Here is an 18,938-nt window from a genome sequence, read left to right as displayed (position 1 = left end):
CTATGAAGCCTTCCCAAGTGGTCTAATGAGAAAGATTCCCTTATTTCTTCCAGCTCTCTACCCTTTGCTTAATTCTTCTTTTACATGTGTGAGCCAAGTTTGTGTTAACTACTGTCTGTGTGCAACATTTTCCTTAAGCTCATGCTCTATCTCATTCATCCTAGCACTTCCTCAGTAGCTGGTACAATGCTGTGTCTAGACATGCCATGTGGTGAGAATCAATCAAATCAATAGACTGCATAAACCACATCTGGATTTCAAAGGTGCACCACTTAGCCACAGACTCTTGTTCATATATTTACAGTTGCATGGGAAGCATCAGTGCTTTGATTGTGCTGAGAATGTTCTTTCAAATGAAAGTGTTTATTCATCTTTTAGTCAGGCATCACGACTTTGGGTAAACACACTTGCTGCCAAGCCTGATAACCTGAGTTATCCCTAGAACCCACATGGCAGAAGGAGACAGCTAACTTGTGCAAGTTATTCTCTGACTGCCACACATGAACGGCAACACATGAATATCACACACACCAAGTAGATGTAAAAACATTAAACAGTCTATTCATCTGAAACACTTTGCTAAACTATTGACAAAAATGAAAGATGTGGGACACCAAGTTTTATTGACCCTGAGTCCACCAGAGAAAATACTTGAAGATCTTTGTTTAAAAGTCACTACTGAGATTGAGACACCTTCATAGTTGCTGTTGAGAATTTAAATAATATTCAGAGTGACCAGGAGGGTGAGAAATACTATCTTAGAAACAGCACATGTTCTGACAGTAGGGCCCTTTATTCCCCTAGCATGCCACATGATGTTGTATTTAATTCAGGCTCAGGCCAAAGATTGTAAAATATTACCCAGACGCTCCTAACATCTGTTCATTCAAAAGCACTCTTAAGGTGTTTTGCAGCTTTCCTCCTTGACTGTGGCTGAATCGGGTGTTTGAGTGCTTGAGTTTCCCTTGTCACATCATGGTGGAATATAAGAAACAGAACCAACAGCTCTGATTCTCTCAAGTTCACAAATGTATGTTCCATGAGAGAGGACAGATAGGTCTAAAGGTTAACTTTTCACGTTTAGTCAGAACAAAGGGTTAATTTACAGGCAGCTCAAAGAATAGACTGCATAAACCACAGACAATATTTCAGAATTTAAGATTTAGGTCTTAGTTATGGATGTTTCTAAAAGATATCAGAACATAGGAGCTACTGTAAAGATGTAAGGCTTTCTGCCTCATAGGCTAATCATGAGCACAGTTTACCTGAGACTCCCCTCTTCCAAATAAAAGTGAAGGCTAGTCCTTGGGCTAATACCTGTCTAAGTTTCAGATGGAGAATATGTAGTTTTTCATGTTGTTTGGCATGGTTTAGAAGCAGGGTCTCCCTGTGTAGTCCAGAATAGCCTCAAGCTCTTGATCCTCCTGCCCTATAATACTTTGCTCAGCCTCTAACTGCAGAAATTAAAACAATAAAGGCTTGTTCCAAAGTCAATGGTCTATGTTAGTTTAAGGAAAGAGACAGAGATGGTTATTTCCAAGGGCTGGGATCACAGGCATGTGCTTCTGATCTCTGCTTAGAATTTTTAGTTTTCTATTCACAGTCTGTTCTGTTCTGCTAGTCCCCCTCTCCTCAACTCCATCCATTATTAAGGGTTGGCAACTTGGGGGTGAAATCTTTGTGTGGACACCAGGACTGAGCTTTAAGGCCAGTCTGAGAGATCTGTGGCCTCAAGTTTCCTTCTGCATCCTCAAATCAGAACACTGGTTTCTCTTGTCATTAGATACAGAATACAGAAAGAAAGATGAGACTATTGGTGGAGAGATGGGCCCATTCAATCATTACCATGTTTCTTTAATGATGCAATATTTTCCTCTAGATGTTTCATTCTTTGGGTCAAGTTTAAAGTTGATCTAATTATTTTCTAATGCCACACCATGGTTTAATTGCTGATTCTTTCTTTAGTCACTAAAAGCTGGTTCATCTCTTTCAAATATGGCAAGGCGCAGAATTCTTTTGTACTAGGGCTAACATGTTTAAGTGATGGTAGCAATGGGTTTTTCAGTTACTTTTAGTTTGAAGATACCATCTCTTTTTATTTCTTTTAACTAACATAGATCATTGGCTTTGTACCAAGCCTTTATTGTTTTAATTACTGCAATTAGCCACTGAGCAAGGCATTATGGTGTAAACCTTCATTACTAACACTCAGAAATCTTATGCAGAGAGAATCATAAATTTGAGACTAGCCTTCCTCTAAGAAAGCAAGCAAATGCTGTGAAGATAAGATAGACTGGTAATTTACATTCCTTATTTTTTTCTTTTATTGAAAACAGTTTTTTATTTCTTCATACAGCATATCCTGGTTATGGTCTCTCCTCCTCTACTCTTCATTGTTCATCTGCATCTCTCTTCCCATCCAGATCTACCCCTTTTCTGTCTCTTGTGACAAAACAAATATTTAAGGAATAACAATAAAATATAGTAAGATAAAACAAACACACTGAGTAGGACAAAAACAATCAGAAGAAAAGGATATCAAGAAAAGACACAAGAAACAGATATAGATGGAGACCCACTTGCTTGCCCAATCAGGAACCCTATAAAAATATAGAACCAGAAGTCTTAATGTGTAAGTAAAAGTCCTGGGCACAGTGACACATTTTTGATCCCAGCACTTAGGAGACAGAAGCAGGCAGATCCCTGTGGGTTCAAGGCCAGTCTGGTCTACATAGTGAGTTCCAGGATAGTAAGAGGGAGATCCTGTCTTGAAACAAAAAAAACAACAAAAGTGTAATATATTTACAAATGATCTGTATGGGTCAAAAAAGAGAGAGAAATAAAAATAAATGTTAATTAAATTCTTAACAAAGAGTTTAGAAATACAGATCACTAAAAAGCTATAAAAGAACAGATTTCTGATTCCTCTTGGGAAGACAAAGTCTTTGGAAATAGCTTAGTCTTTTCTGTAATAGTTCATTGTTTTTTAAAGAGTTGAACAGCTGAACTAAAATATATAAAAGAGATATGAATGGTATAATCCCAAAGGGCAGATGCTGCCCCACCTCAACATTCTTCAGTTTCAGCAGTTAGCTAGCAATGACTTAGATTTTAATGGCAGGAGTGAGAAAGGCTTTTAATGCAAATTCCTGGCATTGCCCGTCTCTCTTTGAAGAACAAGTGGGCATTCTCCAAACTACTAAACTAGGAGGCCGCTTGTCTTTCTTCAGCCCAACAGCTGTAAATAGATACAAAAGGCAAGGCCAAATGGCTTTTATGTCACACTTAGCTCCATTCTATAGAAGTTGTAAGACAGAGCTTTACAGTTCTCCCAGAAGTGTCATTTTATTTTGTACTTTTTAATGTTTCCTAGTCCACTACAATAAGCAAATATTTCTACAATGCGAGGAAGGTTAATTTAGATCAGCAGTTTTATACTTACCATATCACGTGGGAAACCAACCATGTATGAAAATATCACAATGAAATCCATTATTGTGTGCAATCAAATGAAAGAAGACAAGAAAAAAATACAATGGTATACGAGCAGTGGGACTTTTCATTAAGTGATATACACTTTCATTGTGATGGAAGAAGTTTGTGTGTATTTGTAACTCATATTGGATTAGTGATGACAAGTGAAATGAACAGCCTAGTTCCAATTTCAAGTATTCTCATCATCTTCTCCACACATAGTGACCAGCTCCCCATTTTAGCAGCCATGACAGGCTAACATGTGCTTGTATGACCTTGCCGCTCCTGTCCAGGTCATTAGGAGGTCAGATGCCCTCCGAGTGGCAAGGAACCAATCAGAAGTTATCTGGCAGGGCTGTGCTTTATGGCTCTGGGTGTGCTTTACGGACAAGTGCACAACAGTGATGTGCAGAGCATAGCAACTGCCCTGGGAGGGTCTATGGGCCATAACAATCAGTTGACCAATCAGCACTGGACAGGTTTCCAAACATGGAATCGCACCAATCCTGAGACTGTTTCATACCTCTAGACACTCCCCTTATGCTGCCCTTTAAGATCTCCTCCTCATGGGTTCTCGGCGTCCGCCATGGTGGATGGATGAAGGGCCCAAGCTAATGGGTTAGCTCATTAAACAACTACAATAAAAGACTCTGCTTTTGCATCGAAATGGGCCTCTTGGTGATTTTGGGGTTCAGAATTTGAGCACAACACACAGTCATTCTTTCCTCTCCCATCTATTCCTTCTTCTTTGTCCTACAAAAAGATCTATAGTAGCTTCCAATGACAGATGAGAATCCAGTAAAGTAAAAAAAAGTGAAAGAAAGAAAACTAAACGCCAGGGGTGGTTGTGTGCAATAGACCACAAGAATCTTGGTTTGTGCTAACAGCTGGACCACATATGTTATTTCAGGAGCCACAGACTCAAAACAAGTCCCTTGCTTACTGAGTGCTATGATTCGTGGTATTGTGCTGGACAGGAAATTCTCCTAAGAGGTATGTAGAAAAGATCATGTCCCTGAGGTGGCCATCCATAAAAATGTCTTTACAACAGAGGAAAAAGTCTGTTTCTTACTCAGTCCTTCAACATACACCTATGTGCCAGCAAGCTGAATTAATTGGTAGAGTGCTTGTCACCAAGCCTTACAACTTGACTTTGGCCCCCAAAATCCAGATGATGAATTGCGGGAAGTGACACCCACGAACTGTCCCTGACTTCCACATTTACACCATAGTTAGCACTCATGCACAGACACCGTGCTCACAATGACTTCAATAGGAAATTTTAGTTTAAAAATTTTTTCCTAAAAAAAAGAAAGAGAAGTTCTCTACTGAAGAAGGAAGGAAGGAAAAGCATGCCTGTGGAATGAGCCCTGCAGCTGGCAGTCTGTTGAGCGTCATCTACAACTTAACTGACTTGAACACACACAGAAAGTCTCCAAACAGAGCCGCTAAGAAGTGCTCAGTAAACATCTATGATTAGCCTCATTAGTATATACCGCTATCTGGTGTTTGATGGCGAACAGTGGAGCTTCACATTGTGCAGGTGAATGGAAACTCACCCCACAACTCACCCAGAGTGCACGACCATAACTGCTTCTGTTAGCAGAAAGTCAGTGGAGCTTAAAGGCTTGATCATTGCCATGTTTGGGCTATCCAGAAAAAGTAGTCTTGCTCCAGGTAACACTTGAAAAACCAAAGCTCCATAAATAGACTTACAGCAAATATGTGGAGCAAGCCAAAACTGAGCTAAGAAGGATACCTTCCAAGAAGGAACCCACAAGGGTGGGCACTTGATGCTTGAAGGACACACTCCTTTTAAGGAATTAAAAAGGCTATGCAGAAATCCTTTCTGATTTCCCTGCCAGAAGGTGTAGGCCAATGAAAACACATCCTTAGATAATTAAGCCCACTTGACTCCAGAACTCTCTATCGGTGCCCACTTCAGCATCCTCCTTGTCTTGTCCACCCTCCTGAATAGTTTTAAATGACTTACTACTATTGGTCTTATCGTGTCAGAAAGCAGGGACTCCTTCTTGAGTCTTGGAATCTGCCAAGAACAGAATCAATTTGGGGTCAAAATACCCTCCCAGCTAGGTTAATCTCTCTGGCGGTTGCATAAAAAACAAGCAGTAAGCCACAAAGATTACCATGCCTGAGAGCCAGGATGTGTGGGCCATGACATCTCTCCCAGGCACATCACTTTCTTTTTTTAATGAAAATTGAAACTGAGCCCCTGCCAGAGGGCATGAGGATGAACAAGTGTGTAAGGAGATAAAAATGTTTAGGAATGCTGCTCCCTCCCTCATACTCTGCTGTGGTCTGGAGAGAGCCTCTCCCAGGTTTCTCAAAGACACAAGGAATGCAGGAGGGACCAGAGGGGCAGGGCAGTTTGTGGGGAGGAATTAAGTGTGGCTTGGTCTGTTTCTGTCTTCTCTGTAAATACTACAACACCTCCAAATGGAGGAACAGCTGAGATAAGTGACTGCTAATCCCCCAGTGCAGAGGAGGAGGCTGGGCTGTTCCCTCTCAGATCCCAGCAGATGGTGGATGGAACAGGCTTCCCCCAGGCAAGGACACAGGGAACTGTCCCACCTTCTGTCCCTTTAGCTTGCTCTGCATGTCACTCTCCTAGCCTATTGTGCTGGGAAGGACCTTGCTGGCCTTCCACAGCCCTGGGGATCTGCCTGGCTTTGCTATCCCACTGGGACGCTCAAGGTCAGCCAAGCAGGACTCTAGCCAACAGTGGCAGTGTGGGCTTCATCCAGCAAAGCTCTGTGGGCTGGAGAGGCACAGCTAGGCAACGAGGAGAAGAGAAACTCACCTGGGGAACAGGGTGAGGTCTCACTAAACACAGATTCGGTTCTCTTAAGGGTGGAAACCCAGAATTTGAACTTCTATTAGGCAGCCCATTGGCAGGCAATTCTAACATCCCCCTTTGAGAAACTGGAATGTGAGGGGACCTGAGAAGACATGAGAAGGTGGTTAGGAAGCAGGCTCACTCCGGCGACTCACTGCAGTTCTCCATCGTTTGTTCATCTTTATGACGTCAGATGAGAGTCCCAGATTCTGATGGCTTGAAGCTCTCTCAAACATCGGGAAGCAACCATTCCTGGATTTGAAAGTCATCTTAGTTACAATAAGCATGAACAAATAAGGCTGACAGAATAATAATGTGAATGTACTTAACACTATTGAACTATACATTCACTTATCTCAGTTTCCAAATTAAATAAATCACTGAAAATTTGTGTTAAATGAAAAACTCAAGATTCTTACCAACTTAATTAACTTGCATTTTAAAATATTTAAAATAGCATTTAGTGTTTCTAAAGTGTGGAAATAAGCAATGATATAATAGTAAATATTTAATGCTACAAATCTTTAAAGATAAGACTCTAAAAACCATGAGAAATAAAAGAAAAAGTTCAGGCAAATAGGAATGAATATAAACTAAAAAGTATCTGCACAGTCAATGCAGCATCTCTCAGTTTGGGAAGAAATACTTGCAAACTCTGCTTGCCAAGGGATTAACAACCATATGAAGAATTAAAAGAACTCAGCAGCCAATTTAAACACAGCAAATAAATAAACAAAACAGAATAATTTGAAATTGCAATAGATTCAAATAGAGATTTCTCAGAGGAAAACATACATGAATGGCTAATGGCTAGTAGACATATGAACAATTAGGGAACCAGCATCACTAATTAGGGAAATGCAAATCAAAACCACAATGAGCTATCCATTCACCCCATTCAGAAGTAGTTATTATCAAAAAGCTGAAAGATGTTGAAGAAAGGGTACACTGGCCTACTGTTGGACAGAATGCAAGTTAGTGCAGCCATTAAGGGAAACAGTTTTGGGTGCCTCAAAAACTTTCAATTATAACTATCATATGATGAGGTACCCCCTCCCCAGGGGATCTATTTCCAATGACAATAATGTCTGCATGTTAAAGAGATGTTTGTGCAGCAGTGTTTTATTGTAATAATATTCACAAGAGCTGAGAAATGTAAACAATCAGTGCCCAGCTACTGATGAATAAAGAAAGTGTGATGTGTGTTTCTGTGTATATGCATGTGCCTCTGTGTGTGTGTGTGTGTGTGTGTGTGTAGATGAAATTGTCATTCACAACAACAAGAATGGAACTAGATCTAGATTATGTTAAGTGAAAGACAAGCATCACATTTTCTAACTCACGTGGAATCTGCAAAGGGATATCTCATAGAGGTTGATAGTAAACAGTAGTTACTAGAGGCTAGAGAAAGTAGAGTCTAGCCAGGAATGGGAAAAGTTCATTAGCAAGTACTAAGTTACAGCAGACAGCAATAAGTCCTTGTGTGCTGCACGGTAGGATAACTATAGACCATGTACACTGTATTTCCAAAAGGTAGAAGAGTTTTTAATGTTTTCACCATAAACTTTTTTTAGTATAGTGTACATGAAATATACTTTTATATAATATACTTGGAAAAACATTTTGCTTCAAGTGCTAAAAGACTAATAGAAGCCTGATGATAATTCTCAGCAGGTAAAATTGTATACTGTACCAGATCTGAGATAAATCGCTGGAATCCACGTGAAAGTAGAAATAGAGAACCAACTCCACAGAGTGGTCCTCTGGCCCTGCTTCACATACCATGGCACCAATATGCTCCTACCACCCAGAGACACTAATAATAAATAAACAGATTTTAAAAATTCAAATGTGCTGAATGGACTGTACAATGTAGTTTTAAAATGTCTTAAGGATGAGTATTGCCTCCCAAAACTGGTCCTCAACGAATGTACCCATACTACACTAGGACTCATAGTCTTAGAGTGGGTGGCCCTAACAGCATTGCAAAGTATCAGATTAAATATTAATGTATCCAGTTCTAGAGAACTTCAGCACATGTGTAGTGAGTAGGAATCTATCATCAGCCACTGTCAAGTAGCAACTCTTATACAAGTTCATAAACTTCAAAACCATTCTGCTTTAGAAACAACTAAGCCAGAGGTGATTGGTAGACCATGCCTGGAATCCCAGCACTTGGGAGGTAGAAGTTGGAATGTCAGGAGTTCAAGGTCATCTTCTGCTACCCAGCTGGTTGGGGATCTACATGAAACTATCTCAAAAAAAAAAAACCTTAATGGTATTTCAAAAAGGGTTATCTCTGAAACTCCTTTTAGAAGCTTTAGAAGCTCCCTGCCATCATTTCTAATGACAGAGTGACGCCACCTCTTCCTCCCAGCATGGACCGTAGGTGTCTCTGACTTCCACAGTTGCCACCGAGGATGAGTCCTGCTGAGTCAATTGAGGAATGAATGGCAGTAACCCATTTTTTCAAAACAGAAAGCTATGGCTGTCTCTAAAAGTATCATTACTGAAAGGTAACGACTCAAGTTTGGTTTGTCTTGTACATGCCATACATTGCTTGTCTCTTATGGGGGAAGAACCCCTGTTAGAACTGAGTTAATTTATCTCTTTTGGGGAGGGGGTAGTGATGGAGTCTTAGTGAGTTAGTTGGTCTGCCTAAGACCAAATGTGCAGTATGCAGTCAAGTGATAGAGGCAGTCCATCAGTCATTCTGATTCTCCCATTCTCTGTTCTTTCCATCCTGTCAATGGACATTCTCACCGTAAAGTGCCGACGAATAAAGCAGGGCTTGATCTCAGCCAGGCTGGCCTCTCCCCTGTCTCCATGGCCCAGCTGCCCATCAGTTTCATCCCCAGACCATCCCAAACATGGTTGGGAAGCTCTGAGGGGAGGACCCAGCATTCCCCATCCCCAGAAGTATCTAATCAGCAGTCCTCCTCAGCATATCAATCCAAGCCCACTCTAGACAGAGATGCCGATGCCCAGTTTTCTATTTTTAACTGGTGTGAACTGAAGGAAAAGCACAAGCATTAAAAGTCCAGGCACTAGTCAAGAACTAAGAATCCAGGGCATCCCAGGGCAAGCTAGTAACCTGTGTCCTTCTATCTCCTATAACCCCTCCTGACTTCAGGCTTGCTTTCTTTTTCTTTCTGAAAAAATGCACAGGTCCTTCAAAGTTTGTTTTCCATGAAAGGGATGACAATCATTTGTAGCGATGTTCTCACACTTTACTGTAAATGCTAATCCTGGGCTGTACAGTGAAGCTAATTCTGGGGTGGGGCCCGGGACACTACATTTCTAACTCATCCAAGTTTATGAAGAAGCTATTTGCCCACAGTTAGTCCTTTGAGTAGGTGGGCTGGTAGATTCTTATACCCTAAGTGACTTCAATCTTTCCCACAAAAGCATTTGTTTTTCAGGATGTATCTTTACTTGGGATGAAGAAGTCTTCCCCCATTTAAAGATGCCAGTCTATCTGCTAGCAAGTAACTGCTTATTTTTTGGTGTCGGTGCTTCCATTTACTTTGGAAGCAAGAGGACCCCTTTCTTGCCTAATGCTGTTTGAGTTTGAGCAAAACCCTTACAGAGTGAACGGGGGCTTCTTGACCTCAGGGTTGGTCTTGGACAGACGCTCAGACGATCTTTCTCACCCCTTCCCTGCCAACTCAGGACCATGCCTGGGGTGGGTCCAAGACCGATGAATCCTGGCTTTTCCATCGAGGTGAGCTTAGCCTCAGCTCGGGCTAAACGTGATCAGAAGGTGCCCTACCCAGGTGACCCCTTTTGCACCCAGGTCCTCAAATGTGCTGCTGAGGAGCTCTGTGCCTACGGAACTCCAGGACTCAGCTCCTCTGTCTCCCAGTGTTGGAGGATGAGAAGCTGTGTCTCTCTCCTGCAGCCCCAGCCCAGCTGTCAGGACCCTTGTACAAGGGCAGCGTGCCAACCGTTCCGCTTGCCTGTGTGTGACTTATGGTTCCTTAGTCTGCCTGGGCTGAGGAGCAATAAGCCCACACAGCAACCAGGGAGTTCCCCCACCCCAGAAAGGAGGAAGGGGCACTTTGGAGTCACTTAGTCTTCCCCTGCCCCCAACCCCTTGCCAGCCAGCCCCTCCCTAACTCCCTATTTGGCCATTGCTCTGGCTGCCCCCTCCCCTTCCTTACATGGTCTGGGAGCCCCCAGGCTGATCCTCTCCCCTGCCCTTGGCTCCAAGAATGGCCTCAGCGATCCTAGACAGTGCTAAGGCGACCAAATAAGGCAAGGTGGCAGATCAGGGGCCCCCCATCCCTGCCCCCGGCTGCTCCAACTGACCCCGTCCATCAGCGTGCTATAAAGCCGCCTCTCCAGGCTACTGACACCCAGTGCCTGACGCCAGCGCCAGCCCAGCAGAAACCAGCTGCCCCTAGCACGGTGAGTCCCAGCCTTGCTCCGCCCTTGCTCCCTGCAGGACTGAGTCCGCACTGGGCTTTTGTGCTCTTGTGGATTCCACACTTTCTCTCTCTCTCTCTCTCTCTCTCTCTCTCTCTCTCTCTCTCTCTCTCTCTCTCTCTCTCTCTCTCTCTCTCTCTCGCTCTCTCTCTCTCTCTCTCTCTCTCTCTCTCTCTCTCTCTCTCTCTCTCTCTCTCTTTCTTTTTTTTTTAAGCAAACCTTTTGGTGTGGTTTTGACTTGTTTTGTCTGGGGCCTCGACAAACCTCTACAACACAAGAAGAGCTCACTTCATCTCACCACCGGAGGTTTTGTGGGTCACTGATCTCTAGAACTTTCTTGCTGTCCTGGGAAATGCATAGGGAGGGAGAATAGGCTTTCTGCTGAAAAGGTGGAGAGTTGAAAGAGCTGTAATCAGCCTAATGGCCTCTCAGGAGTTGGCATTCCCGGTTGGTTAGGACCATGGCTCCTTGAGACTGGGGTGGAGGGTGAGCCTCTCACCAGAGAGTATGGTTGGGTTCCTCTGCCTCTCAGTCTCGCAGCTTCTTCCAACCCCCCGCCCCCCCCCTTTTTAAATGTCTTGATTGTAAGAGAGATTACAGTTGTTTCTCTACTCTCTACACTCCAGTATGCCCACTGTGCCCTGTCACCTTCCCCTCTAAAGGAGAAGGCCATCTCTGCAGGCACCGAGTGTGGACCCCTCTCCTGTCCTTAGCCCACAGATTCCACAGAAGCTGTGCCAGGATGTGTGACGACGAGGAGACCACCGCTTTGGTGTGCGACAATGGCTCAGGGCTGGTGAAGGCCGGCTTCGCGGGTGATGATGCCCCCAGAGCTGTTTTCCCTTCCATCGTGGGTCGCCCACGCCACCAGGTAATGCTCTCTGCCATTCCTAGCCTGCTCCCCTTCCAGCACAGTCCCAGCCACACTCTGGACCCCTTTTTGTCATCCCGTCAGTGCAGCAATAAATTCAGTCCACTTCAAGCAACCCCTGCCAACCTCCAAATTCCAACGAGTTCTTGGCAGTGGCACACCTGTTGGTGGGTCCAGCTCTCTCCTATGAAAGCCACCAGCTCCTCATTTTGGTTCTGTGGAATTTCAACTGCAGTGTCTTCTCTGCCTCTGAAAACATGGATTTCTTCTTTGCCCTCCGTCAGTTCTCTGTTCAGTTTAGTTTGGATAATACAGCTAACTACTAGTAATGTGTCTACTGGGGACTTAGCATTACCCAGTCTACAGTCTTCTCTCCTGTTCACAGCCAGTTACAGGACTTCCCAGAGCTGACATGGACCTCCTTCTTGGGTGTTGCATTTTTAGAAGTCAGCTGTGACTAAAGAAGCAAGTGCCATGGTGATAGTGGCATACTACCTTGTTTATTAAAAGAAATGTCACGCTCTCTGGGTTTGTCACATGCCTGACCAGATAAACTGCCAGGGAGCAGAGCCCTCGGGCTTGGCCTATAAAGGATACTCCAGGATCCTCTGACTGGTTTGACTTTTCATCTGAGTGATAGCAGCCTGTCAGCCTAAGTACACTGGATGAGTGTCAAAATCTTTTTTTAAGGGCACTAGAAACTCTAATGACATCATTAATTCACTTGTTCTAAAGATAGTCATCTATTTCTTAGGTGACATCAGAGATAAGCTGAGTAATTTATGAAGTCATTATGCTATTTCAAAAGTAAGATAAGGCTTGGCTTCTTCTGAAAAATCCCTTTATTCTCTCCTCCACAGTTATAATTTAATTAATAGAGATATACTTCCTTATGGGGAGATAAAGTATGATATTTATTCTAAATGATTCATTGAAATTAGGGATTATATCTTAACTCTTGGAGGTAGGGTCCCATACATTACCCCAGGCTTGCCTGGTACTTGCTCTGTAGCCCAAGTTAACCTTAAAGTTGTGGCCTGTTTCAGCCTTTTGAGTGCTGGGATTATAGTCATGAATCACCACATCTAACTTTCAAATTCTACTGTTAATTATTTCTAGGATTTTACAGCTATTCATTGCCTTGGGAGTTGTATATAAGTTGGACTATATTCCTGACTTTGTCAGAGATGATGTTCCCATCTTTTTGTTTCTTTTTTACAGGGTGTCATGGTGGGTATGGGGCAGAAGGACTCCTATGTAGGTGATGAAGCCCAGAGCAAGCGAGGTATCCTGACTCTGAAGTACCCCATCGAGCACGGCATTATCACCAACTGGGATGACATGGAGAAGATCTGGCATCACACATTCTACAATGAGCTCCGTGTGGCCCCTGAGGAGCACCCGACCCTGCTCACTGAGGCCCCACTGAACCCCAAGGCCAACCGTGAGAAGATGACCCAGATCATGTTTGAGACTTTCAATGTCCCTGCCATGTATGTGGCCATCCAAGCAGTGCTATCTCTGTATGCTTCTGGAAGAACCACAGGTTTGTTTGGGCTGGGGAACAGTCATCAATTAATCATGTTCTCAACTCACTGCCTTTGCTGTGAACCCAAGTCCTTACCTGACAAAGAAAGGGTTTTCTCCCTGACTTTCTCTAGCAAGGTATCTGTGCTGAGAGAAAGAGGTAACAGTGATTTCCTGAGGTTAGTTTCATAGAATGTTTATTGTAAGGTCTGGTGACTGGTGGAGTTAGATCCTTCCCTTATTTGAGATGTGTGATATGCAGCATTCACAGCCCCTAGACCGACATATCCAAGGACACACATTCCTCTACAGGGTCTGAATCAAAACAGAGGGACACATTTTAAGTTAGATTGGCCTCAAAAGAAAAAAAATGCCTGGATGTTTACATAACATGACAATGGCTGATAAGAGGGATGACCATTTGAAAGTTTCTTCAGGGAATTTTTCTATTATAGCATTTACTAAGACAAGCTTTGCTGCCTTCAGAGTTAGTATCCATTCACTACGGTCATTCTTATTCTTTGCATTAAGGGATCTGATTTTATCTGGAGCAATGCCTTGACTTGTTTCTCATACCCAAACAGAAGCAGGTTTTACTATGACTGAAGCATCCTCAGTGCTTCATCGCCTTCTCATCTATCTTTTCTAACAGGCATTGTTCTGGACTCCGGTGATGGTGTAACTCACAATGTCCCCATCTACGAGGGTTACGCCTTACCCCATGCCATCATGCGTCTGGATCTAGCTGGTCGGGATCTCACTGACTACCTCATGAAGATCCTCACTGAGCGCGGGTACTCCTTTGTCACCACCGGTGAGTGTGTGATTGTGTGTGTTAGACAACCTGCATCTGTTGATTTTGCCTCCTTGATGGACCCATCTACTTTCCCACAATCGATTTCTTCTTCCAAGCTTGACTATGAAGCCCTTTATCTCTGCAGCTGAACGTGAAATTGTCCGTGACATTAAGGAAAAACTGTGTTATGTTGCCCTGGACTTCGAGAATGAGATGGCTACAGCTGCATCTTCCTCCTCTCTGGAGAAGAGCTATGAACTGCCTGATGGCCAGGTCATCACCATTGGCAACGAGCGTTTCCGCTGTCCAGAGACACTCTTTCAGCCTTCTTTCATTGGTAAGGGATGTGTTTTGGTGTTGAAGCTCGGCTTCTCTAGAAGTTCTGGAGTGTCCCAGAGTAATATCCATTTTAATTAAAAGCACAGTAGGGTTCTTGAGTCAAAGTCTGGCATCCCACCCAGCTCAGTGTTGCTTCCAAGTAAAGAGAAAGATAGAACTAGCTGCTCTAGTGAAAAACAACTGATAACGTTACACCAAGTTTACCTTACAGTAGAGAGAGAGACTGAGCAGTCACTGAAGAGCACATGCCTGATTACTCAAGAAAGTCAATTTATTCTAATAAGTTCCATTACTGATAGACTAGACTTTAAGTTATTTACTATTAACCGCAATCACAACTCTATTCATTACGGCAACTGGATGCTTGATGTCACCAAGTATTTTTCCTATACTTGTTTCCAGAAGAAGCTGGAATCTGATTTTAGCCCATAAATTTAAGTGTGGTAGCTCACACTTCCAATCCCAGTGCTCAGAAACTGAGACAGGAGAATTGTCTTGAGTTCAAGGATAGCCTGCCTGGGCTACAGAGATTCATTTTAAAACAAAACAAAATAGGTTAATTTTCACTTAAACACATGTGATTCTTTTTATAATATATCTCCACATTCCTGATGGCTGCAGGATGTGTTCACACGAAACAGGAACTGAACACAGTTGTCTATCTTGGCAGTCTATACTGAATTATCTATTAGCACACTTTAGAGACCTTTGTCCCACCTGTTCCCAGCAGTATGTTGTGGGGAGCATATGTTTGAGATACAAATGGTGACAGCTTACCAACACAGAAGAATCCTATCCTCTCCCCTCCACCCCTGCCTGAATGTGCTGTGCATACTTAAAAAATAATTTGTTCCTAGGTATGGAATCTGCTGGCATCCATGAAACTACTTACAATAGCATCATGAAGTGTGACATTGATATCCGCAAGGACCTGTATGCCAACAATGTCCTATCTGGAGGCACCACCATGTACCCTGGTATTGCTGATCGTATGCAAAAGGAAATCACTGCACTGGCTCCCAGCACCATGAAGATTAAGGTAGAGAACATTTGTGAGTGGGAGGGCAAAGGCAAATCTGGGTATTCTAAGCCAAACTTCCTTCTTTTGAATCTTTGCTTCCTATCTTCTACAAAGTTTTCTGTTTAGTGCTAATACTATTCCTGACTTTTTTTCTAGCACAAGATATGACTCTTTAGAACTGCTTCTAAATAGTGAATATAAGTAAATATTTGAAGCACAGAGTGGAGAAAACAGCAATAACTAAACTTACCTTCACATTTAAAAGGCCCCCAGGTTTTGAGCTATCCTTCATGCATTTAGACTTTTGCCATATTATTCTCTAGTGCAAAGAATCAGGGAAATGATGAAATACAGGAACATTTGCAAAACCTAATTGGCTACATTGCTTTATGTTATACAATCTCCTATATTATTTACTGTCAGTTAGTCTGTGATGCTTTTTCTGTGAATATTCCAAATCTATTGCCGGCTCCGTTGTTGGGAACTTCAGAACACACTGATGGTTTTGTTTTGTTTCTGCAGATTATTGCTCCCCCTGAGCGTAAATACTCTGTGTGGATTGGGGGCTCTATCCTGGCCTCTCTGTCCACCTTCCAACAAATGTGGATCAGCAAGCAAGAGTATGACGAGGCAGGCCCATCCATTGTCCATCGCAAGTGCTTCTAAGATAACTCTTTCTTAGTCTATCTTACATTCAGGATGGTGGTATTGTGCTTCTTGGAATCCTCTGAGCTCCCCACCCCCAACTCTCATCAGTCATTGTACAGTTTGTTTACACACATGCAGTTTGTTTGTGCTTCAAATATTTATTGCTTTATAAATAAATCAGATGAGGACTTGCAACCTACAGAAGCCTCTCTTCTTTCTTGTGGGAATAGTCCTGGGGTGGGAACGGCATTTGTTCCAGTACCGTGGGCCTGGAATGGGAAAAGAGGTGTCTCATACCCTAGGCTCAAGATGGGGAAGGCATTTGCTTGGTCACCCTAGGCCTGGGATGGGGAAGGTATTTGTTCTGGTACTCTGGCGTTATCATATTACAGCAAACCAAGTTTGACAAATAAATTCATGTGGCATTGAATTAGGAGTTACAGTGCTACATTTTGATTTTATCTTTTGGGGTAGAATCATGAATACATTTTAAATCTCAGAAGCAAAGATTAGTTCTGTGGTTTAGTTGTTTATTTTAGTTCCGTAGAAGTAAGAAAAGAAGACGGATAATACAATCATCTACAATTAGTCACTATATTAGGTATTGCAAATTGTTTTGGTACATCTTGCATATTTCATAACTTTATAGGAAACATACATTTGGTACCAAAGAGAGTCAAAGTTTACTTTAAATTAGTCTTTCTTTTTTGTTGTTGTTGTATTCCTCAGGTGTCTGGGTTTTGTTTGTTTTAGTTTTATTTATTTTATTTTGTGTGCGTGAGTGTTTTGTCTACATGGATATCTGTACACCATGTGCATGCCTAGAGCCCACAGAGGTAAGAGGTTCTGCTGGAACTGGAATTACTGATTGTTGTGAATCATCATGTGTGTGCTGAGAATCAAACTGGAGTCCTCTGCAGATAGTAAGGACATTAACTGCTGAGACAACTCTCCAGCTTGCAGGTGTGTTCTGAAGGTTATGTAAGAAATGAGAAGGTCTACTTGCTGGGTGTTACTTTGTCTTATTGCATATATCCACTATCACTAAGTTTCTTGAACCTGGGTTATATAAAGTTGAAAATTTGTAATAGTAAAAGGCTTATGAATGCACAATGGTCAAAACTGAATTCCAAATAAAATATGAAACGAACCCAAAGTGTTCGGGACAGCTGTTGCCTGTGTTGCCTCATACGACTTCATTGCAGCATTAGTTCTGGGTATACAACGAGTGTATTTCACATTGTACATCACATCACAGAACACCAACAAACACTGTCTGAAACAGCTCAGGTCCAAGACTGTGACTATAGTATTTTTATTGTATGTACAAAGTTTCCTATTCTTGTCCAGACATAATAGTTCAATTGCTGAAGACAGACTTTAATGTTTTCTACTGTCTTGATGAGTTTTATTTTTTAAGAATAATTAAAGGAAGGAATTTTGGCCTGGGATTAGAACAGAGTTTCTAGCAGTTTCTGAACTGTACTTCTGCCATTTGCACTATTTATTTATGAAAAGTGGCATTGTCAGAACTGATAGTTACAAAAATCAGAATATAGGTCACCTCAGGAAAATATTGAAGATGTACTCTAAAGTATCAAATATTCAGCCAAGATTTAATTCTTCATGTAAAAATAAACAAGTACAACCATCTTGTTAGTACAGAAACTTACTTTCATCTTTAATAAATGTTAAATATATATATACATATATGCCAAAGAACTATTTTAAAATAAATTCCCTTATGATTTATCTTTTTGATTTATATACCTACTTTACCTAGACATATGCCTAGGATCACACACACACACACACACACACACACACACACACACACAAATCTCAGGTGACAAGGGATCACAAGTAGAAATTTTAAGAGGACTTTCCCCAAACAAATTTAGGAAATTAAGCATCAGCATGTTCAAAGTAAGGAGAAAGAGCAAGATACTTCTAGAAGTCCACTTGGTGACAGATTTACAGGACAGACTTACAACCACATAATTTCTCTGTAATCTTGGGGTATTGGAGTGAGCAAAATGAATGTGTGAAGATCAGAGGCAACAAGAAGTTAAGGAACCATACAGCATGCTGGGAGGAATGCTAGAAACAGCATCTACCAGGATCAGTTTTGTTCTACATGCAAACCCCAAGCATTTATGACCTGGGGGCTTCAGCTGATGAATGCTGTTTAAGCATTAGAATTAAAATGTGGCTCTGTGGCACAATGGATAGCGCATTGGACTTCTAGTGACAAAGAATTAGAATTAGGTAGAGACTGGAAACATGGCTCAGTGGTTAAGAGCACTGACTGCTCTTCCAGAGGACCTAGGTTCAATTTCCAGCACCCGGTTCCTCCACATAGACATACAAGCAGGCAAAATACCAATGGACATAAAAAAATTGATAAGTTTTTTAAAAGGAATTAGAATTAGGTAAGAAAAGCAGGAGGAAGTCCCAGCAGGAGCGAGTGGGAAGGAAGTTAAGGACCTGACATGAAGCAGCTTAATAAGAGCTGAAGAGTTTTAGGAAATCTAATTGTGAAAACTAGGTTTCAACCTGATTGCAGAATCTTGAAATTTCTTCATTTTCAAATTATCTTATGCATGAACTGTTGGAGCTCACAGAGCAATTGATGGGCTTAATTAAACTTCATCTATTGAGAAAATCAAGATGCAGAAATTAAGCACCTGGTACAGTGTTACACAGCCTGTCTGTGGAATACTTCAGATGGATCTCAGATGTCTGACATCTAATGTGATGGTGCTTCTAAAAGCATATTTTCTAACTTTAGTCATAGTTTATCATGGGTATCCCCATTCTATCATTCTCTACCCTTTAGGACATCTTGGTTCAAAATCTGGAGCACTTCAGGCTTAGACATCTTCAGTAGACTGCTGTGTCATTACCATTCGGGGTCACCACTGTGTCTTTATGTTCATCAATTTTAGAGGTATCTCTTCATCCTTGACTCTGGGCC

At 42.1% G+C, this 18,938-nt stretch overlaps 1 protein-coding gene across 2 annotated transcripts; it reads left to right on the top strand.

Annotated features, from left to right (window-relative positions):
• The first annotated feature begins 10,614 nt into the window (after positions 1–10,614).
• Positions 10,615–16,160, top strand: Actc1 (actin alpha cardiac muscle 1). Of its 2 annotated transcripts, none has more exons than XM_013119731.3 (7): positions 10,615–10,741; positions 11,473–11,630; positions 12,852–13,176; positions 13,810–13,971; positions 14,099–14,290; positions 15,150–15,331; positions 15,836–16,160. In XM_013119731.3, the coding sequence occupies exons 2-7, from the start codon at positions 11,502–11,504 to the stop codon at positions 15,977–15,979; spliced, it is 1,134 nt and encodes a 377-aa protein (XP_012975185.1). In that variant the 5' UTR covers positions 10,615–10,741; positions 11,473–11,501; the 3' UTR covers positions 15,980–16,160. The 2 variants fall into 2 exon arrangements, with proteins under 2 accessions (XP_012975185.1, XP_040601947.1); XM_040746013.1 differs by lacking the exon at positions 10,615–10,741 and adding an exon at positions 11,046–11,065.
• The last annotated feature ends 2,778 nt before the right edge of the window (positions 16,161–18,938 follow it).

This window comes from Mesocricetus auratus, unplaced genomic scaffold, assembly GCF_017639785.1.
Source record: "Mesocricetus auratus isolate SY011 unplaced genomic scaffold, BCM_Maur_2.0 Super-Scaffold_100004, whole genome shotgun sequence".
Classification (NCBI taxonomy): domain Eukaryota; kingdom Metazoa; phylum Chordata; class Mammalia; order Rodentia; family Cricetidae; genus Mesocricetus; species Mesocricetus auratus.
Note: the sequence above shows the minus strand (reverse complement) of the source record. Positions and strands in the feature narration are given on the sequence as shown.